The sequence below is a fragment of the Prionailurus bengalensis genome, chromosome A2 (genome assembly GCF_016509475.1).
Source record: "Prionailurus bengalensis isolate Pbe53 chromosome A2, Fcat_Pben_1.1_paternal_pri, whole genome shotgun sequence".
NCBI classification, from domain to species: Eukaryota; Metazoa; Chordata; class Mammalia; order Carnivora; family Felidae; genus Prionailurus; species Prionailurus bengalensis.
The window spans coordinates 107738652-107762672 of NC_057348.1; the positions used below are offsets into that span (position 1 = coordinate 107738652).

General features: G+C 35.4%; 1 protein-coding gene across 2 annotated transcripts in view; it reads right to left on the reverse strand.

Annotated features, from left to right (window-relative positions):
- Positions 1-24021, reverse strand: part of AGMO (alkylglycerol monooxygenase) — a 400977-nt gene that overhangs the window by 229827 nt on the left and 147129 nt on the right. For both annotated transcript variants that reach the window (XM_043589013.1, XM_043589014.1), the window contains exon 5: positions 3845-3948. In XM_043589013.1, the coding sequence (XP_043444948.1) occupies positions 3845-3948 (104 nt within the window). The remainder of the gene's footprint in view (positions 1-3844; positions 3949-24021) is intronic.

Sequence of the window (24021 nt, forward strand, 5' to 3'; positions counted from 1 at the left end):
AACTAGTGGTATTCTTTGATTTTAATGTCTAGAAAGACCTCCTGCAGATCATTGACCATCACAGACCCTTAAACCATCTATGCTATCTTCTAACAGACCTACAAATGCTAGACAAAACTCCAATCTGATTCACAATCTCTGAGTTTCATTTCCCACGTGGCAAATCCTCCAGCTTGCTCCCCTCCCCCAAGTTAGCAGCTTCTGATGCATTCCCAATGCTCATTTCCCCCCTCAGCATATTTTGTGTCCTTGGCAAGATGATATGAGGTTGTAAAAGGGATTTATACTGGCAATAAATAGGTGTGAACCTGTATTTTACTTAGGCTTTCACTAATCTGTAGCTTTGAATGCATTGACTTAATAAGGGGAATGTCGCAAATGAAACTAGGGTAAAGATTACCATAAACTTGGAGCCAAATGTCGGATTCAGATTCCAACCAGCAATGTTCAATACTGTATGAGGTAGTGGGCTCCTCTGAGATTCATTTTGTAGCTTTTAAAATAGGTGATTTAAATATATTGTCTCCCAGATCTCTTCCAGTTCTGAAATCTATGATGCTCTGATAAAAAGTCTCCTTTGATAATTCCTCAGATAATCAATTTACACACTGCATTAATTTCCTGGACCAACTTCAAATACAGCTACATCTTTTCTTGGAGGCTTTATCCCCCCAAATGTAAACACTAGAGGCTTGACTTATCTTTATGCAAAGGGAAATATATAACTCAAGAGAGAATAAAGATTTTTGAGATCATTGTTTTAATCAGGCACATGTTTAGCCTATGTATAGGCTAATATGTTTATGTATAGGCTATGTTTAGCCTATGTACAGGATAATAAATGTCTGCATTATGAAGCTACTTTTTAAGAAGGGAGGATAGTCAGTATCCCTCCCCTCTATCAGAGGCCTGTTCCTTTTATTCACTGGAGCCCTAGGCCAGTCTTGAGCTATCCAACTGTGACATAGGTCATAATTTCTTTCACAATGAATCATTCAGAGTTCCAGCACAAACTGTAAGGATATGGAAAAGATATGTGCTCTTTCTTTTCCACCTATTTTGGTTAAAGCATGTTATAGATTGAATTGTGTCCCCCACAAAATTCATGGGTTGAAATCCTATCTCCTACCTCAGAATGTGATCTTATTTGTAAATACAGCCCTTATAGATATAGTTAGTTAAGATGTGCTCATAATGGAGTAGGTGGGGCTTAATCCAATATGACTTGTGTCCTTATATAAAGAGAAAAGGAGAAATCTCGATATAGGCAGGGAGACTTATGCTCCCAAATGTCAAGGAACTATCAGAACCTAAAAAATTCAGAGACAGTAGTAGAACATATCCTTCCTTAGAGTCTTCAGGGAAGGGACCATGGCCCTGCCAACACCTTGATTTCAGTCTTCTGGCTTCTAAAACTATGACACAACAGGTTTCTGATGTTCTAAGCTACTAAGCTTGTGAGACTTTATCATGACAGCCCTAGGAAATTAATACACACAGTAACACAGATGTGTGATGTAGGGGGTGGGACCTGGATTTCTTTTAATATCTCTTTCAGCAAATGTATTTGTACCATCAGTGACGTATAGATTTGTTTTGCCTATGCTGCTGTTTGGATTAAAACACAGGCCAGTATATATATTTTTATGAAGCATCTGGTTTCAAATATGGGATTTTGTCATGTACTAGCTGTGTAATTAACCTCACTGATCTTTGGTTCCCTGATAATAGTAACACTTGATCTAGCATAGTAATATAAGTGAAAAACAATATAGAGGCAAATAAAAGAGTATTTGGTGTGGAGGATAAGATCAGGGACCCTGCAGCCAGTTGAACTGAACTCAGTTGAATGAGTTCAAATTCAACTCTCCCTTTTACTAGTTTTATAACTGAACTATGGACTCAGTTTCATCATTTTAAAATGAGCATTATATTAGTACCTGTCTCATAAAGTTGCCATGAAGATCAAAAAGTTAATGCATAAAGAAATCTTAGAAGATTGTCTGGAACACAGAAAGTATTCAATAAATGGTATGTAAAAGTGCCTTGCAAACTATAAAGAACCATACAAGTGCTGTAACATTATAAGTTGTAGTTAATAAATAGCTTATTGATGAATGCACTTACACAGTGATAACACTTTCTCCTTTTTTAAAAATTTTTTTAATGTTTATTTATTTTTGAGAGAGACAGTGTCAGAGTGTGAGCGGGCAAGGAGCAGAGAGAGGGAGGCACAGAATCTGAACCAGGCTCTAGGTTACTAGCTGTCAGCACAGAGCCCGATGTGGGGCTCTAACCCACAAACCCTGAGATCATGACCTGAGCTGAAGTCCGACACTTAATGGACTGGGCCACCCAGGCGCTCCTCTCCTTTTTTTAAAGTGGTATCTATACCCAATGAGTGCTTGAACTCAAGACCTTGAAATAAGAGTCAGACGCTCTACCGACTGAGCCAGACAGGTGTGTTGCTAACTCTGATCTTTTATTTATGTCAGTATGCCTCTTAGCAGCAGTCGTTTGGATAGCTATGGAGACATAAAGAGTGACAATCACAGAGGAGGGCTATTACCAAGTGGGTCAAATATGCCCAGGGAATCAGAAGAAACTTCAAAATAGAGGCTATTTCTGGTTTTCATTAGTCTGCTCATTTCCTTGTGTAAAAATATTTTAGAGCCAAAATTTTTTTTTTAATTTTTTTTTTCAACGTTTATTTATTTTTGGGACAGAGAGAGACAGAGCATGAACGGGGGAAGGGCAGAGAGAGAGGGAGACACAGAATTGGAAACAGGCTCCAGGCTCTGAGCCATCAGCCCAGAGCCCGACGCGGGGCTCGAACTCACAGACCGCAAGATCGTGACCTGGTTGAAGTCGGACGCTTAACCGACTGCGCCACCCAGGCGCCCCCAAAATTTTTATTGAGCATCATATTAACTGCTCTAATATGTATATAAAAAGCAAAGAATTTACATAGATTTCACTTGGGCATGGAGAAATGGGAACTGAATTTTTTAAAACTGCTTTTAAAGTTTCTAATGAAATCTTGGGGCGCCTCAGTGGCTCAGTTAGTTAGGCAGCTGACCCTTGATTTCAGCTCAGATCATGATTCATGGTTCATGGGATTGAGCCCTGGGTCAGGCTCCATGCTGACATGTGAAGCCTGATTGGGATTCTCTCTTTTCCTCTCTCTCTGCCCCTCTCCTGCTCACTCTCATTCTCTTTCTCTCTCTCAAACTAAATAAATAAACTTAAAAAAAAGTTTCTTGTGAAATCTTTGCATATATGTGAATGAAGATACATTGCCTATACATCACTGTCATTAGTTATAGTAAATAAAAAAAGTAGACAGCCAATCTCCCACCTTGCTGTATACCTTAAGGTGAAATTGTGTTTTTGTTGTTGTTATTGTTTTGCTTTGTTTTGTTTTATCAAATAAAAGACTACCATTGCAAAATACCACTTGCTTCATATGTGTCTTGCCTTATGAAAGGAGACAAAAGCATTAACAAAACACTTTATTTTAGATTACTTGGAAGAAATGGAAACAATTGAGACTTTAAAAAATGTATTATGGGGTGGCTGAGTGGCTAGGTTGGTTGAGCATCTGACTTCAGCTCAGGTCATGATCTCATAGTTCGTGAGTTCGAGCCCTATGTCAGGCTTTGTGCTGACAGCTCAGAGTCTGGAGCCTGCATAAGATTCTGTGTCTGTCTCTCTCTGTTTGCCCCTCCCACACTTGCACTCTGTCTCTCGCTCTGTCTCAAAAATAAACACTAAAAATTTTTTTTAAATTAAAAAATTAAAAATGTATTATATTATTATATGTATTCAATTTTATACAACTTACCCAGGAAGTATATATTTGGAAAACAGATTGCCTCAGTGCTGTGGATAAGTTGTAGTCTTCAGAACTGTGGTGGGTTTGGTGTCCAGCCCACATAATATTAACCTCTGCAAAACACATAATTTGAAATGAGCCATGAGAATAAGAACAAAGCAACTTACATTTTCAGTTATGTATGCTGCTCTTGTTAAGTGAGGAAGAAAAATCTGGAACATCTCCGAAAAACCTAGCCAATATAATTATAATTAAAATAAGCTGCTTCAAATGACTCTTGGAAACAGTGAGGGTACAAATTACAAACAAATAAGAAAACGGAAACATAGCCAATAAGTATGGATAGTGTATGTGAAATAATGCAATGCCTCCAGCAAGCTGAAATGACTTCCAAAATTTATACTTGCTAATGTATTATTATAATATGACAAATCATAAAAGCTAACCATCAGCGTTGTAACAATGCAGTCAATGGATAGTGATGATTTTTCAGTATGTGATAATATACTTATAATTAAAGAAGAATAATGTAATGGGAGAAACTGGTATAAATTTTGGAATGAAATAGTAAATAAAATTTCTTCCTGATGGCTTTTTAAATGTCTCAAAATCTGTCTATTGGAATAAAAGGCAGAGCAGAGTAATATTTGGTCCTAAGATCTAACAATTCATTTTTATTTATAGAAATATATTAGTTAACATATAGCTTTTCCAATACCTTACAAATATCCAGTATCTTACACTATCATTTTTAAAATTTCCACACATAATTGCTGTTTCATCCTTATAATAAAAAATTAAATGTAAGTTGTATATTTGCATCAAGTATTATGCAGACTATTCACATACAGCCTTGCAATTCATTTACATCCCAAACGGATAGTTCCTTGATTTTTTTCTATAACAATATGTCACTCTAGTGACCTCCTTAGTAGACAGAATAGAACAATCACACATTTTTCACTCTGTGCATATTTTGTATTTCCTACCATAATTACAGATACCACATTATAGTCTATTCAGTTAAAAGAAAGTATGTTCTTAGCTAAACTAACTATAATTAAGTTCTTTGCTACAAATATAGGAGATAGGAGGTATAGGAGACAAAATTAACCATGTGATATGATCACTGTATCCATGCCAGTATATATTAGAAATTAAATCCTTTAGTCTTGCACACATGGGGACCAAACAGACTACGAATGGAAATATTGGGTATGGATGTTTACAGTAGCCCTATACTAGAAGTTAAAATACCTGGCATGTGGCGAAATAATTTGTTAGAAGATTTTATATATATATATATATATATATATATATATATATATATATATATATATATCCCTCCCTCACCAATCTGGGTGGACTTCTCTGCTTCTCATTTAGGAAATGAAAAATCTCTGGACAATCTATATAGAGTTAGCAAACAAAATTGCAAAAGAATTTTTGGTAAATAAATGACAGCTCAGATTTAAGAAGGACTTAACTCTCTGAAAATGGAAAGATTATGAACAGAATTATGAGTACAATTCTCCATCAGAAGTCATTACTATTAAAGTTATATACTTTCGGGGGGGGCAAGTATTTTCATAAACCATAAGTTTATGTGTAACTTAGGTCCTGATTGGTTGACATTTTTTAAGTGTATTTATTTATTTTGAGAGAGAGCAACAGAGCACATGAGTGGGGGCAGAGAGGGAGAGAGAGAGAGAGAGAGAGAGAGAGAGAGAGAGAGAGAATCCCAAACAAACTCCGTGATGTTAGTGCAGAGCCCAATGCAGGCCTCAAATCCATGAATCCTAAAATTTTGACCTGAGCCTAAGTCAAGACCCTGATGCTTAAGTGACTGAGCCACCCAGGTACCCCTGATTGGTTGACATTTTAATCATTCCTAGTAATTACCCTGTATGTCTATCCAACCAATTAAGGAAATTGCTCTTATGCAAATGAAAACTATTTCATCATAATGACCCCAAACTTCCCAAGCATAATCCTTGAAATAACCTAGAATCTTAATCTCTTGCTTATTGACTAGTTATGCACTTCAAATAAGAAATTTACAAAGAATCCTGTGGCACTTGATATCTTCAAATGTTGTGTGAAAGATTATTGAGAGGTAATAAACTTGATGAATCTACTAAGCCTTTTAAAACTCCTTTTTAACTCCTTTTAAAAGCCTTTTAAAACTCCTATTTTAGAGTTAGGCTCTAAAATAATCCAAACACCATTTTCTCTTTAGAACATAACCATTATTAAACATTTTGGAACCTATTACTTAAAAACTTTGTTACAAAAAATCATCGTCCATTTTGTTGGACTTGTTGGGATTCACTTTAAAAACTCATCATAATGCATGCATGTTATGAATTCAGAAGGGGATGAGCTAATCAGATGAGGCCCAATTAGAGAGTAATAGGATATATTTAAACTATTTCCTATAACTTCCACAGAAGCTAAATGGTGGAACAAAGAATCCACAAAGGTGGAGGTTAAAGACCTATCTCTTTGGTTGTTTTAAAAGCATTTACTTCCTATCACAAACTGTGTGTAACACAAGACCCCGTTCAATGAAGTACAGCTGTATAAACAGGGTACAGTAACTGGATCCTACTGCCTTACCTCTGTCACTTTTCAGAACTAGGAAAAACAAGAAAAAAATATAAGATTTTTTTCCACAGTTTATATGCACCTTACTTGAAGTAAATCATTTAGAAAGTGGTTATAAAAATGCGTTTTATAGAAAATTATTTCAGTAGTTCTTTTATAAGCAAAATAACAGATTAATAGTACACTTTCAAATATGTTCATTTTCACTAATATGTGAATTGATGAATTACCTGTTCTAAGGAATAAAAACAAATATTAAAGAGGAAAGATGATATTTTAAGAATAAACTTCTTTCTATCAATGAACTAACGTAATTTTAAGTTATAGTCCATAACAATTTTCTTTTCCTATTAGCGAAGTACTGATTATACAAGCATACAGGATGTTGTTATGGCTTTTCAATACTATAGCTAGAAACATTATGTTACTTTCCAGTATTAAAATATAGACTTGTATAAATATATTTTATTAATACATTGACCAATCATTTGATTTGGCCAAAAGCTAATGCAATATGTGTGTTTATGTGTATGTTATATTCTTGAGTTTGTTAACATTTTTTTTAATTGAAGTATAGCTTACATATGGTGAAATCCATCCCTTTTAGTACTCGGTAATATGAGTTTTTACCAAGCAAATACAGCTGTGTAATCGCAATCAAGACACAGGACAGTTCTGACCAACCCAAAAAATTCCTCATTGCACTTTGTGCTTGTGGCAAGTAAACTCGAACATGGCTCCCTGATCAGATGATGATATTCTGAACTGTGAACTGATAACGTAATGGGATGAAACTCTTGGGACCTTGGGGAAGGTGAGGGTGTTTTGAATTCAGGAAAAAAATGAATCACTGGGATCTAGAAGGCTGTGTATGGGAGGTAGCCTCTCAGAGAGCCCCCAGTGATCCTTGCCCTTGTGGATGTTCATCCCTTGTATAATCCCTCCCATTGAGTGTGGGCTGGATTTAATATTTCCCTTCTAATGAACATAATTTTGGCAAAGGTGATGGGATGTCAATTGTGATATTAGGTTGTAAAAAGACAGAGGCTTACATCTCGAGTGCTCTTACATTCTCAAATTCTCTAAGGAAAGTCAGTCACCATGTTGTGAACTGCCTTTTTGAAAAGCACATATGGTAGGGAATCAGGAGAGGCCCCAGGCTAACCAGTGAGGAACTAAGCACCTCAGCTCAAACTCCACAAGGAATTGAATCCTGCCAACGACCATGTAAGTAAATTTGGAAGCAGATCTTCCCCCAGCTGATCCTTCATGTAACATTGCAGCTAGCAGACAGTTTAACTGCTTAACTACAACCTCGTGAAAGACCTGAGCCAGAAGCACTCAACTAATAAACTGTGCCCAGATTCCAGACCCACAGAGACTGTGAGCTAAGCCACTAATGTGTTACAAAGAAGTGGATAATATAGTGGTCAATCCCCTAGGCCTCATTCTCCCAGTCTTTCATATCCACTGATTTGAATTCTTTACTATAGTTTTGCTTTTTGAGAATGTCATATAAATAAATTACATAGTATTTAGCCTTTTGAGTCTGGTTTCTTTTACTAAGCATAATGCATTACCGACTTCTCCATTTTATCTGTACTTTGTTTTTCCTTTTTTTTGCTCAGTAGTATTCCATTTTAATGGTTGAATCAAAATTTTTGTTTTGTTTTTATTCATTCGCTAGTTGAAGAACATTTTAGTTGCTTCCAGTTTGGGGCAATTACAAATAAAGCATCTATAAACACTCTAATATAGTTTTTTTCTCTGAACCTAAGTTTCATTTCACTTGGGCAAATACTCAGGAGTGAGATTACTGAGCTGTATAGTATATTTACATTTAGGTTGTAAAGAAACAATCAAACCATTTTCCAGTGGCTGTGCATTTTCTTGTACTACCACCAGCAGTGTATGAGAGTTACATTTTCTCTACATGTCTAGCAACCCTTGGCATTATTAATTTTGTTCTTAATTTATTTGTTTCTTTTTTTTCAATATATGAAATTTATTGACCAATTGGTTTCCATACAACACCCAGTGCTCATCCCAAAAGGTGCCCTCCTCAATACCCATCACCCACCCTCCCCTCCCTCCCACCCCCCATCAACCCTCAGTTTGTTCTCAGTTTTTAAGAGTCTCTTAGGCTTTGGCTCTCTCCCACTCTAACCTCTTTTTTTTTTTTTCCTTCCCCTCCCCCATGGGTTTCTGTTAAGTTTCTCAGGATCCACATAAGAGTGAAAACATATGGTATCTGTCTTTCTCTGTATGGCTTATTTCACTTAGCATCACACTCTCCAGTTCCATCCACGTTGCTACAAAGGGCCATATTTCATTCTTTCTCATTGCCACGTAGTACTCCATTGTGTTTCATAGCATTCTAAGACCTATATAATTATATCACATTGAAGTTTTACTTCCCATTGCCATAATAGCTAATGACTATGATTATCTCTCCATGTGGTTATTTGCCATCTATACATGCTCTTTGAACTATCTAATCAAAATTTGTGCCCCCATTTTAATGGAGTTGTAGTCTTATTATTGAGTTTTCAGAAATTTTATATATTCATTATACAAGTCCTTTTTAGATATGTGATTTGCAAACATTTTCTCCCCTGCTATGGCTTGACTTTTCATTTCTAAGTGTCTTAAGAACATAAGTTTCAATTTTGATGAAACCCAATTTAGATACCTGAGAGTTTTATTAAAATATATTTTTAGCATATATAACAAAGAATGGGGTTACTTCAGAGAAAGTTTTCAGAATGATGAGACATTTGTGTCTATAAGCAAAAGAGTCTATTTTACACATCTAAAATATATCTAAGTAAGTCTACTGAAGTGTCTTCTCACCTATGGATGGAGAGAATAACCCTCTTGCCTTTGACAAGAAATCTAACACTATAAAACACTGACCTTTTCCAATTCTAACGTCTCTTGGAATCACGATTTTAATGGATTTTTAAAACATGATATTCAAATGGAAGCTTTTAATTCTATCTTGTAGAATTTTAGAATGAGAGTTCTCCAAGTATATGTTTATATGCTTTTAAAATTTAAACAGAGCAAGGGGTGCCTGGGTGGCGCAGTCGGTTAAGCGTCCGACTTCAGCCAGGTCACGATCTTGCAGTCCGTGAGTTCGAGCCCCGCGTCAGGCTCTGGGCTGATGGCTCGGAGCCTGGAGCCTGTTTCCGATTCTGTGTCTCCCTCTCTCTCTGCCCCTCCCCCGTTCATGCTCTGTCTCTCTCTGTCCCAAAAATAAATAAACGTTGAAAAAAAATTAAAAAAAAATTTTAAACAGAGCAAAAGAGAAGATACAACTTTTGAGTATGAAGTAAAAAAAAAAAAAAAACATTAGAATTTATTTGGTCATGGACCAAATCCAGCCCACAACTTGCTTTGTACAGCCAACAAGCTAAGAGTGGCTTTAACATATTTTAAATGATTGAGGTAAAATCCGAAGAGTAACAGTTTATGATACAGGATTATTACACTAAAAAATTATGCACCTTCCTCTTTCTCTTTGTTGCATACCCTCTATTCTCTGGGATTGAACACCCTCAGCACTTTCATGGTCCCCTGTCTTTGTGTGACCCGTCAAAATATTCTTCATCTTTCAAGGATCACTGCATATGTCATTTTCTAACCCTCCCAGTCACAATTATTATATAATGTTTATTATTCCTAGGCCTCTAGCATCACGAATACTCTACTATTTTGCATCTTCTTCTGTTTTATAGGCTTCTTAATTAAGGAGATTAATTTGTCTTTGTATTTTCTATAGTGCCTCATTGTGTCTTTGCATGGTAGACATCAATATATTTTTCTTGATTAAACCTGTGTTTATTAAAAACTGGCTCATTTGAATAATCAATAACCATGTCACACTATTTTATTTGTTCAACTTTCTCATTAGTAAAAGCAATGTTTTTTTTAATTTCCCTTTACACTATTCCTTCTCTTTAATTTCAATCATAACCAAACACTCCACTTTGTAAAACATGATCCATTGACCTTCCGTTCCTTTAATTTTTTTTCACCTTAAACATCTTAAAAGAGAAATTTATTTACTTTCTTAACTCCCATTCATTCTTAACCTCATTCTTAATGGCACTTAATTCTCTCCAAAATCATTATTGGCATCTTTCTTGTCAAAGCTAAAGACTTCTTTTAGGTGTCATTCTATTTGAACTTTCTAAAACATTTGTCCACTGAATCTATCTTGAAAACCTCTCCCTCTGGCTTTCCCTTTCCCTTGCTCCCAGTTCTCCTCTTCCATTTTTCAGGCCAGGTGCATTTTCCTAACCTCTTCCCTTTTCTCACCTATTTAAAGGGACTAATTTATTTTTCTTTGCTCCTTGCTTCTTGTTTTTCATGGTGTGCCATGACCTGAAATGACTTCAATAAATGCTTATCCAAAAGATGATGGTTCCCAAATACTTCAGTCTATAGGTGTCTGTTGACTTCTAGGTCTGAATTCCTTAGGGGAAATTCCATACATATTATGCCTTGAATCTATTTAATTGTCTTGCTTTCTGTCTCCTGTTGTCCTTTCCTTCTAAATCGCATCATGTCTTCTCAGTCCCCAGGCAAGGGAGAGAGTAGACTGGGAAGACCTCAAAACAGAAGCAACCTCAGTGCTTTTTTGTATCCTCTGACCTCTCTTTAGATAGTTACGCAGGGCTTAGCATATAATCAGGACAAAAACCAGTATTTCTGTAAAAATAATTTTTTGTACATTTTATTTATTTTTGAGAGAGAGAGAGAGGGCACAAATGGAGGAGAGGCAGAGGGAGAGGGAGACACAGAATCCAAAGCAGGCTCCAGGTTCTGAGCTGTCAGCACAGAGCCCGATGTGGGGCTCCAACTCAAACCCTGAGATCATGACCTGAGCCAAAGTCGGACACTTAACAAACTGAGCCACCCATCCGCCCCTATAAAAGTAAATTTTTAAAAATGACCTCACTGAAGCTTGTGATATTTTCTTCTAATACACTGCAGCAAACAGGCCCAAGAGTTGGTTTTATTAGTAATGGGAACATTAAAAAAATGAGAAAATATGAAGAAAAATGTTGAATGACAAAAGTAACATAGAGGAACATGATTATTTGTGAAGTCAAATAATAGAATTTAAGATATTCTTTCTTCAAAGATTTGACGTTTTAGAAAAATTATAGGGAAGAGGGCATGAAAAAACTCAAAAACTGTACTTGACATAGTCAAATTCTAGAGTAATAAGATAGCTTTCATACTGAAGAACATTCTCCTCTAATTCTTCAAAATATATTAAATATTATCATATGACCTATTGCAGCCCCTCTGGTCCTGAAGTTAGAATATCAAACTTGGAGCCTATCCTGGAGTGCTGTGTTTAGTTTTCGTAACCATTTGCAGGATGTCCCTATTAGAGCTATCCCACTTGCTCTTAATTAAACCTACCTCATCACAAAATTAATCTTTACCTGGAGATATATATTTTTGATACACTTTTGAGGTTGGGAGAATACGAACATGACATATCACTTTGTCATATTTTCTTTTACGAATCTCAAACAATAAAAACAAACACAAATAACTAATGTATCTACACAAAACTCCCTGATCATTTTTAAATTCCCATATAGAAAACAAAAACAAAAAAACTGTCAAAATACATAAGGCTTTCATGCATCCTCTTTCTCACTCTTTTCTGTTGTTCCAAATATTTGAGGTTGTTCTGTGAACCGGTCTTAATCCTAATGGTCAAATACAAATAACCATATTTTTTATTGAAAAAAAATGCTTTCCTCTTGCAGTAGCATTCTACTTAAATATAATTTCAAAAACAAGTTGTTAGAAATATTTTATAATGTCATTGGTATCAGAAACTATTATTCGTAAAGTTACTACGCATGCAATGAAGATCGCTTAAGTTGGTTAAAGTTTAAAAGACATGAAGCAACATATTATCAAAGTCCAAGGCTCCTATTAGCCATTTCTCAGCACAGTCTAACACTTAGGAGTCCACAATAACTTGCCTTGATCCCTGAGCTTTGCAGTGCAATGTGAATTTGAGCAACCACACATTTATTAGTAGATAACAAAACAAGTTAGTGTAGGTCAAAACAGTGATTTTAACACATCTCTCATAATAATTTTCTTTTTCTTGTGGTCAACTTGTCTAAAATCTTGTCAAATGACCAAAAACAAACAAAACAAAACAACAACAAAAACCCCACCACATTCTGCTAGCATTGCAGAGTTGCATAACGTGATTTCTTATAATGATGTCACGTTTGATGCTGTAGACCATGTGAAACAGATTAGCTGTGACCAAATTAGTATTCTTTTGCAAGGCCAGCTGATGTGCACATGTAAAACATAGAGCACATACTCTGAGATGCAAAAAATGATTCTCAAACACTATACCATCAGTAATTCCAGCCTCATAAATATCTACCTTATAGAGATAGATTTTTATTTGTTTCTTGAAACAATCAACATGACAATTTAAGTAATTTTAATACATTTTCGTCCTTGAGAAACTTACTAAGAAAATGCTTTGGTGGCATTTTTTTTTTTTGGTTGGATAATGCCTCACTTGTTCTTTTTAAAGAGTTCTTATATTCGTGTGTTCTCGGCTGTCTTTAGGAAAGATTGATGTCTGGTGTCACTGCTAGGAAGTGCAAACTGTTCAGCCTCACTGCAGTCTATGTCCTCATCCTCTTGCTCCACAGGATACCACATACTTTGGCAGCCAACATTCAGAAGGGAAGTGCTTTAATGGCAATAAGTGATGCCAATGAAATCTTTCCCACAATGCTCAAAACTTAGTGGTTGGAGGCTGAGGCACCAAATGGTGGGGCTAAGGAAGATAAATGGATCAATTAGCTGACAGGTCCTAATGCTGTTTACCTAACCAATGCTGAAAGAGTTTTAAAATTTCTGCTATCATTAAAATTTTCACCAAAATATCACCCTTATGATAGCCTAGTAGAATCTGGGTCTGGTTAGCAACGTCTTGACCCTCTCTTTTGAGACATAAGAACTTAGTGATCAATTGTGTTAATAATAACAATTGTCAGTGTGCTTTTCTAGAAGTAATTTCTACAGTATAACATGTTCCAGCTATACCTCCACCCCTGGAGAGTGGAGCAATAGGAGGGAACCCTTCGCAATGTAAGTAAAATGAAAGGAATTTATATAAAATGACATAAAACAGGTGTTAAAGAAACAGCGAGCTCCTTAGTGGGGGAACACATGATATTGTGGAAGCAAGACATTCAAAAGCTATATGATCATGGCAAAGTCATTTAGAGTTTCCAATGTTCCCATCAATATGAGCGAGTTATGGTATTGCTTTTCATGAAAAACAATGTGGCTACATTCACAATATCAAGCAGGAATAGAATGTGAGTTTTTCTTTTTTTATAGATGGAGTTGGATTCTGATTGGGATAAATAAGTTACTCATTTGACTGCTTTAGGTTACAAATATAGTCAAAGCCACCAAATCCAGTGAAATCAAGTAACCACATATTGATTTGACCTACTACCTTGGTCTTCTTATATCCATGCTTTCAAAAAATTACCTAATTCTTCAAACTATTCCATGAAATAAACATTCAGTATTTTGCAAGTAAATCCATGAAGCATAAGATCTCAAACTGATCCTAACAACCATGAGTGATTTCTAAAGTAAGTTGAAGTTGTGTTTTTGTTTTTTGCTTTTGTTTTTGCCTACTTCAATGCCAAGACTTTTTCAAATGTAAGTAAAATTCTACCAGGTCTCTCATATAGCTTTTGAATTAGGGACACCAAAAAAGCAACCATTAAAAAAAGGAGTGGGTGAGTCAGGAGAAGTAAAGACAAAAAAAAAAAAAAAAAGAGAGAGAGAGAGAGAGAGACTCTTGCCAGCAGTTGTGAAGAGAGGTGAAAATAGGAGAATAAAAGATAACATACATTGAAGAACAAAACTGTTTAGAGGGCTAGGCATGATTTTGAGATTGTCTTTGCTAATCTTAATAGTGAGGTAACTCTTATTTTCTTGCTATCTTAAAGAAGAGGAAATTGAGGAAAAACTTTTTCCAGATCATAATTATAAAGTGGCAGAGCCAGAATCGAAATCCAAACCTATCTGGTCCCAAAGCCCACACTCTTCCCTGAAGTCTGAAATTGGTAAGTGCTCACAGCTCTGCATGAGATGGAACAGCCAGGTGACTAATGCATAGTGCCTGCTTTAAAGAGCGAGTTCTTGGGGGCTCCCGGGTGGCTCAGTCAGTTAAGCGTCTGACATAAGCTCAGGTCATGATCTCATGGTTTGTGAGCCCAAGCCTCAAGTTGGCTTCTGTGCTGACAGCTCAGAGCCTGGAGACTGCTTAGGATTCTGTGTCTCCCTCTCTCTCTACCTCTGGCCTTCTCTCTCTCTCTCTCTCTCTTAAATAAACATGAAAAAGAAATTTTTAATAAATAAAAAATAGTAAAGACTGTTCTTTACACATAAAAAGAAGATGAAGACATTCATATGAAGAAAAGTAAATGGGGACGCCTGGGTGGCTCAGTCGGTTAAGCGTCCGACTTCGGCTCAGGTCATGATCTCGCGGTCCGTGAGTTCGAGCCCCGCGACGGGCTCTGCTGACCGCTCAGAGCCTGGAGCCTGTTTCAGATTCTGTGTCTCCCTCTCTCTCTGCCCCTCCCCCGTTCATGCTTTGTCTCTCTCTGTCTCAAAAATAAATAAACGTTAAAAAAAAAAAAGAAAAGTAAATGGAAAATAAGAAACCACAAGTGCCAGATTAGTTGTGTAAATACTGCTTGTAATGGAGATCAGGGAAAGAATGTAGCTGGGGCCAGGTTAGTCAGGTTAAATCCTCAGAAGAGGCTAGGTTTGACACTCTCAATGTGAAGATATTAATTTCCTAGAAATATGGTATCTAGTATATTAAGAGGGTAACTTTTTCTAAACAAAACAAAACATATAAACAATGCAAAATAATTGTTACAGGATGCCTTTATTTAAAAAAAATTAAAAACAGGGACATTGAGATTAGCCTTATTAATATATATTTTTTACTTTTACAAAGTACTAGTTGGTTTTAAAAAAAGGTGATGCAGGACATAGTTTAAAATAGTACTTCGTTTAAAAGTTATGTTCTATTGGTTTAAAAATTCATTTTATGTGCATTTTTAGGAACTATTACTATTGATCAAAGTGAAGCTTACAAAATATAAACAATTTAATAATGTTCCATTTAAGGAAGGAAAATGGAATTCAAATATCACTTGTTTTGAATAAAAAAGGACCACTTAACACTTCATCACAAATTAAAAGTTCCTTTCCCCAAATTTTACAATAAATGGTTCTAAGACACAGGCATGTAAATAAATTTCAGCTCAACTCTTTTTTCAAGTTAATTTACATAATCAGGAAGCTTAATTTTTCTCAAAAGCCTTCTGGAAGTTTTAGTAAAGTATCACAAATATTCTCTAGTGTGTCAACTGAACACTAAATTTCTACTTCAGCTAATTAAATTTACTGAAAATATTAATTTTTCCTCAAAGTACTTGTGTTTCTGTCTTAAAAATTTCACCAAAAATATTTATTTAAATGCGTTTTTTTAAAAAAAGAAAGAAACAAGTCTTTCTGTGGATTTCAGAGTGAATATTTACATAAACAAGATTATTAATCTTGGCTATTCTCTTCACAATCACACACACACACACACACACACACACACACACACACAAGCAACTACAGTGTCTGATATTATTATCAATGCCTTAAGCCTTTGGCCTCTGTACCTTTTTAGCAATAAAATGTGCTCTTAGCAATAAAATGCACATGAATGTATATTACTTCCTTTGGTTTTACTAAAAGGCCTGTTGCTGATAGCCTCTCCTTTTTTTTTTTTTAATTTTTTTTCAACGTTTTTATTTATTTTTGGGACAGAGAAAGACAGAGCATGAACGGCGGAGGGGCAGAGAGAGAGGGAGACACAGAATCGGAAACAGGCTCCAGGCTCCGAGCCATCAGCCCAGAGCCTGACGCAGGGCTCGAACTCAAGGACCGTGAGACGGTGACCTGGCTGAAGTCCGACGCTTAACCGACTGCACCACCCAGGTGCCCCGATAGCCTCTCCTTTAATAGAACCAACCCAGTTGGCAAATTTCTTACTTTTATTTGAAATATATACTTAGGAATCAAAACATGGAATAGTGACAAGAAAAATTAAATAAACACTTCTATGCAATACTTTGGAAGGGGCATAAACAAAATTAGAAGTGAAATAAAGGAAAAAAACTTGAATAATGTTAATTGTTATGTTGTTCAATTGCAATGTTTCCTTTCAGTGAGAAGTGAAGCTAAATATGTTAGGAAAATTGTCCAGCACCATATTTTACTAAAATGAAATAAAATTTTCAGCAGAAGATGTTTCAGTCAAACCCCTCATCTCTTTTTATCTATAAATTTAGCAGGGTTTCTGTAGTCTCTTCAATGGGGAAAGAAACCAAGAAATTCTGTAGAGTTATACATAATCTTTAATGGAAAAGAAGCCTGATATGACATAAACTTATTTTCGCTGTAATGGAAACTATAAATTTCAAAGAAGACAATGTTTATAATTTATTTCCTGTATTTTAAAAAGGTAAGAGTAATTAAAATAATCTTTCTAAATAGGTGATGAGGAGTTCTGGATACTTACATATTCTGGTTAATAGAGAAATGCAAGTCATATGAAGTATCAAATTTCAAAGAATTAAACTAACATTGGCTACATGAAACAGCACAGATAATTTAAATATTCCTCTGTTTCAAAAAATTCCTTCTTTCTTTCTTTCCTTCCTTCTTTCTTTCCTTCCTTCCTTTATTCTTTCCTTCCTTTCTTCCTTCCTTTTCTCCCAAGGACTTCCTGGGGACTTTTTCTCCTACAGTAACCATTGACCTTTTGGTGCTATGTTCTTAGAGATAATTATAAAGTACTGTTTTCACTTTCAAAGAGGATTTGTGGACATAGTAACACTAATCAGAATGAGGAAATGAGGATGTTTCTAATAATGCAAAAGGCACAAGATTTTAAGTGCCTGGAGTTGTAGTATAAACATAAGTAATTGCATTTCATATATATATGAAATATGAAATATATATGAATATGTATTTATATATTAGTTCATTTCTTTTGTATTCATTTTCTTCATTAGAGGGACAAGGGCATTCTGGCAAATGTTTGTAGAAGGGCATTGTATCAGGAGGACTTCCCATTCAGTTGCACAAATACTCTCAAGTCTAGGGATAGGCTGGCTCCTATTTGGTATGGGACAAACATTGGCTCCTATAGCATTACCCAGTAAAATGGATATTGCTTTAAGAAATTGAAAATCTGAACAAAGGAAAAAGGAGAAAAAAAGAAATAAGAAAGAAAGAAAGAAAGAAAGAAAGAGAGAGAAAGATGAGAGAAGAAGAAGGAAGGAAAGAAAGGAAAGAGAGAGAGAGAAATGTAACTGGATAGTAACCATGTATTAAATGTTACAGGGTTATTATAATGTTATTATCTAAGAATTCATACCTTGACTCCTAATTTTCACTATCAGTTAAAGGTTTATCCTACTTAATTGTGTACATGGACCTCATTGCTTATTTTTAATGTATCAAAAACAAAAATCAAATTATGACCCTTTGCATTTGATATGTATTACATAATTTGCATAAAACTTGTTCTTAATATATCATCTTCTTTTCTTCTCCCAGTTACTACATATTCTGTTCCTCCAGCCCCTTATCTCACCTGGATGATAGTTCTAGGGTATTCTTATTTCTTGTGTACCTTCTCTTTATGTGCTTTCTTTGGAGTACCAATATGACATATTTCTATGTCACCTAGGATTCACACTTGTTTCCTCGTTCTTCTCACTACAATATATGTAATCCCTGGGCATTATCAAATTTTCACAGGGAGAAGCAAAGTGAGATTGAGAAAGAAGGAGTAATTTGCCCCAGGGCACAAAGCAACTTGACTAATAGTGCAAATAAAATTAGATGACTGGTACAAACAATCTTCTCTTATTAAGGTGTAACCATTCACAGTGAGCCACATGTTTCACCATTGTTTGTGTATTATAATTACACTCTCAATAAATCAACTATAATCTCAAGTCTCCAGAATTACATGTCTGTGTCTTTCCCACATGTCATACATGATGTGCATGACATTTTTTAATATTTATCTTTTACCTCTCTGCCCGGACAATACTAGCTCAATACTTACCCAGTAGAATAAAATTCTTTTAGAAGGCAACATTCTAATCATCTCATTCTTAATTCAATTTGTTTCAATAAACACTTTCTGTGCACCTTATATTTACAAAGCACTGTGTTCATTCTACACTAAAAATAAATCTAAACGGATCAAAGACTTAAATTTAAAAGCTAAAACTATAAGACTCTTGAAAGAAAACATAGCTGTTATTTCTCTGTGACCTTGGATTAGTCTCTTAGATATGATACCATAGTCTAAGCAAACAGAGAAATAATAGATATATTGCCCATAATTAAAATTAAAAATTTTTGTGCAGTAAAGGATACTATTAACAAAATAAAGACAATGTTTCATTGTCTAGAATGAAGATAGAATGAAGGGAAATGTTTTCAAATTTTATCTGACAAAGCCCTTGCATCTAGAATGTACAAAGAACTCATAACAATAAAAAGATAAATTATCTGATTTAAATATAGGCAAAATGTTTAAATAGACATTCTTTTTATTTATTTATTTTGAGAGAGACAGAAACAGTGCAAGTGGGGGAGGGGCAGAGAGAAAGGGAGTGAGAAAGAATCTCAAGCAGGCTCCACTCTGTCAGTGCAGAGCCCAGTGTGGGGCTCGAACCCACAAAACTGTGAAATCATGACCTGAGCTGAAACCAAGAGTTGTATGCTTAACCAACTGAGCCACCCAGGTGTCCCTAAAGAAACACTTCTTTAAAGAAGATACACAGATGACCAATAAGCATATGGAAAGATGCTCAACGTCATCAGTCATCAGTGAAATGCCAATCAAAACATTAATAAGATGCCATTTTTCATCTACTAAGATTTTTATAATAAAAAAAATGGACAATAACAAATGTGAATGAGGATGTGTAGAGATTAGCACATATACAGTACGGGCAGAAATATAAAATGGTGCAGCTGTTTTGGAAAACAGTTTACAATTCCTCAAAAAGTTAAATAAAGAGTACCTCATGCCTCTGCAATGCCACTCCTAGGTATGTACTCAAGGGAATGGATAATATGTGTTTACATATATCTAAAACGTGGAAATAACCCAAATATCTACCAGCTAATAAGCAGGTAAGTACAATTTTGTGTATCCATACAATGAAATATTACTGAGCCATGAAAGAAATCAATTATTGACACATGCTACACTGTAGAGGAACCTAAAAACATCATGCTAAGTGAAAGACACAAAAGATACTGTTTACATGAAATGCCCAAAATATGCAACCCCATAGAAACAAGGTAGATTAGTGGTTGCCAGGGTCTGAAGGGAAGGGGAATGGGGAGTCATTGCTAATGTATATGAGATTTCTTTTAGGGTGATGAAAATGTTCTGGAATTAGTGGTGATAGTTACATAATCTTGAGAATATGCCAAAAACCATTAAATTATACACTTTGAAATAAAATTTTATTTTACTTTTTAATTTTTTGAGAGAGAGAGCATGAGAAGGGGAGACGGGCAGAGGGAGGGAGGGAGGAAGGGAGGGGGAGAGAGAGAGAGAGAGAGAGAGAGAGAGAGAGAGAGAGAGAGAGAGAGAATCTCAAGCAGGCTCCACACACAGCACGGACCTCAATGGAGTTTGATCCCACGACCCTGATGAGAACCATGACCCAACCCAAAATTAAAGTCGGACACTAAGGGCGTTTGGCTGTCTCAGTTGGTTAATTGACCAGCTTCAGTGCAGGTCACGATCTTGCGGTTCATGGGTTCCAACCCATCGGGATCTGTGCTGACAGAGCTTGGAGCCTGCTTTGGATTCTGTATCTCCCTCTCTCTCTGCCCCTCCCCTGCTCATGCTCTCTCTCTCTGTGTGTGTCTCAAAAATAAATAAAAAAAAAAAAGTCAGACCCTCAACTGACTGAGCTGCCCAGGCACCCCTGAAAGGGTAAATTTTATATTAAAGCGTATAGAAATTACATCGTAATAACTTAAAACAAAAAGTACACTGGGAGACAGGATGGTGGAAGGTGAGAGAAGAAAATTTTCTGAATGGGTCAGTTATACACCATTCCACTTAAAAGTGAAACAAAACAAAACTATGTGCTAAATAGTGTGGATCAAAAGATGAATGACTCCTGTGTTTGAAACATTCATAGTGTGGAGAAAGCAGACACAGCCTAACAGAATACAATGTGAGGCAGGCTGGAACTAAGGGCTGCTTCCACAAATGGTTGGAATATGAAGAGAGAAGAGGAAGAAATTAGAGATTCTTTTGTAGGGTAGGGAAAAATCAAACTAAGTCTTGAAGGATGCCTCCCAGTAAAAAGGGCATTTCAGGCAACTGAAAACAAGCAAAGGTGGAAAGACTTAAATGTGGATAGAGTATCTGGAAAACAAAAAGCACTCCTGTAGGCTAGAGCTCAAGCTTGTGGAAGGAAGAGCTGCAGGCAGGTCACTACAGGAAGTTTCTGGCAGCAGTGACCATTGAAGAGTCTGCCAAATGGTTTGGATCACACAGACCTGGCTTCTCATCTCACTTCCACTACCTATATTGCAGAGAGACCTTCCTCAAAATAGCCACCAATCTGAGTCACAGGGATTATACACAACAGTATATTGAGAGAACTTAAGGGCGATGACACAAGTAGACTGTTGTATTAGGTACACAGCAAAATCATACTTTTCTCATCACTAAAGTAAATATATGTTTATTTCAGTAAACTGGAAAAATAGAAGAGTAAATGGAAAAAAATACTGGCCTCTGTACTCCCTCTACTCGGAAATGGTCATTGTTAACGTCTTAGTGTGTATCCTTCCAGTCTTTTTTAGTGTCTGATTAGTTTATAATTATACAAAATATGAGATGATAAACATTTCCATTATCCTCAAACATTTTCAACAGTCCTATAATGCTTTGCTTTTTGTATATATTTACCCTAATTATATAAATAATTACCATCAGTTTGAGAGCTTTGATTCCTCTATTGCTATGAATATTCATGGCTTATATATTTTTAAATATTCACCAAAGTACTACGTGTTCTATAGTTTTAAAAGTTATACACTCCAATATGTATATAACGAAGAACATCAATGCTTGAGCCATCTTTCCCTTTTCTGATTCTTAATTCCCATAGGTAACCATTTTCAACTGCTTGAACTGTTTCCTTTGGTATTTACCTCTACATTTTTAAATAACACCCTTTTAATTTTTTTACCATTTACTTATTTTTGAGAGAGAGAGACAGTGTGTGTGCAGGGGTGGGGCAGAGAGAGAGGAAGATATAGAATCCGAAGCAGGCTCCATTCTCTGAACTGTCAGCACAGAGCCTGAAGCGGGGCTCAAACCCACAAACTATGAGATCATGACCTGAACCGAAGTCAGATGCTTAACCAACTGAAACACCCAGGCGTCCCTTAAATAACATTCTTACATTAATATTTTTTTCAAAATTTGAGACATTAACTACTGACTGACTGCCTGCTACAATAGACATAAATTTAGCTCTTTACGCTGGCACTTACACACACACACACACACACACACACACACACACACACACAAACTTCTTGTCTTCACTTCTTCCCAAAAGGGCTATCATCATTTTTTTTGTTAAATTTAAATGTGAGCAGCATATTATGAAATTTTCTTCTTCCATTTTGTTTACATGGTTTTTTTCTTACATATCAATGATTTATTTCCAAAGTCCGCTGATGAAAGGTTCTTTAGTAATACTTTCAAATATAACGAGTATTCTAAGAAAGTTTTCTTTTCTTTTTATTTTTGGAAAAAGTTTGTGGGCACTTTGGCTTCTCTGTTCTCAGGTTGGCCCCATAGTTGTTGTCCTAGAGTTGGCCTTTTACCATCAACTGAGGATTTTCTTTAATGTCTCTATCATTGGATTTCCTGTTTCCTAAATACCATTTCTTCCTACTTCCTTAACTTTTTTTCTTAATAAATACATTCTCTAGTCTACAGAAGGTAAAGTTTGATATTAGGCACATATGAATACATTTTTATTTTATTTACATGCTTGATTTCTGGTTTTCTTAGGTATATGATTTCAGACTGGGAATAAATTCCCTTCAGAATTTTGATTGCATTGAAACAAGGGCAACTAGAATCTAGTTTCTAGTGAAAAATCTCATGCCTTCATTATTCCATCACTTTTGGATATCTGACCTTATTATTTTCACCTTTCTAGAAGATGTTAGTCTATTTTTTTCCCAAATATTCCAAAATCTCATGATAACATGTTTGAACATGGGAATTATTCTCATTTACTTGGTTAGAGCATGCTAAATTTAGAAAGTTCCATCCTTTCAGTCTCAAACATTTTATTTATACATTTGATAAGAACCTTATTTCCACTTTCTTTGTTCTTTTTTTTTTTAGACAAAAAAACAGTTGGCTAACCAAAACACCCACAGGTATTATAAGAAAACTACAGACTGATATTTTTCATGAACACCCATGCAAAATTCTTAACAAAATACCAACAAATTGAATCCAACAAAGTATAAAAGGAACTATACACCACAACCAAGTATGATTTACCCCAGGTATACAAGATTCAACATTCAAAAAATAATATAACTCATCATATCAATAGGCTAAAAAGAAAAATCAGATCTATAGATGTAGACAAAGCGCTTATCAAAATCCAGTACTCCTTCATGGTAAAAATTCTCAGTAACCTAGGAATAGAGGAAATCTTCCTTAGCTTAGTGAAGACTATCTTCAAAGAACCTATAGCTAAGATCATACTTAATGGTGAAAAACCTGAAGCTTTCCCACTAAGACCAGGAATAAGGCAAGAATGTCTCCTCTTATAACTCCTTTTCAATATTGTAATGGAAGTTCTACCTGAAACATTAAGACAAGAAAAGGAAATAAAATTTGTACAGATAGAGAAGGAAGATATATAACTGTCTTTGTTCACAGATGACAAAATTGTCTATATGAAAATTCCACTGAAATGACAAAAAAAGGACCTGGAACTAATAAAAGATTATAGCAAGGTTGTAGGATACAAGGTCAACATACAAAAGTAAATCATTTTCAGATATATCAGCAATTAACAAGTAAAATGTGAAATTAAAAACACAATACCATTTACATTAGTATCCCCCCAAATGAAATACTTAGGTATAAATCTAATAAATTATGTACAAAACTTCTGTGAAGAATGCTTAATAATTCTACCTAACAAAATCAAATAATAACTAACTAAATGGAGAGACAGTACATGTTCATGGGTAGGAATACTCGGTATTGTCAAGATGTCAGTTTTTCCTCAACTGAATCTACAGAATCAATGCAATAACAACCAAAATTCCAGCAAGTTATTTTATGGATTTTGACAAATTCTAAAGTTTTTATGCAG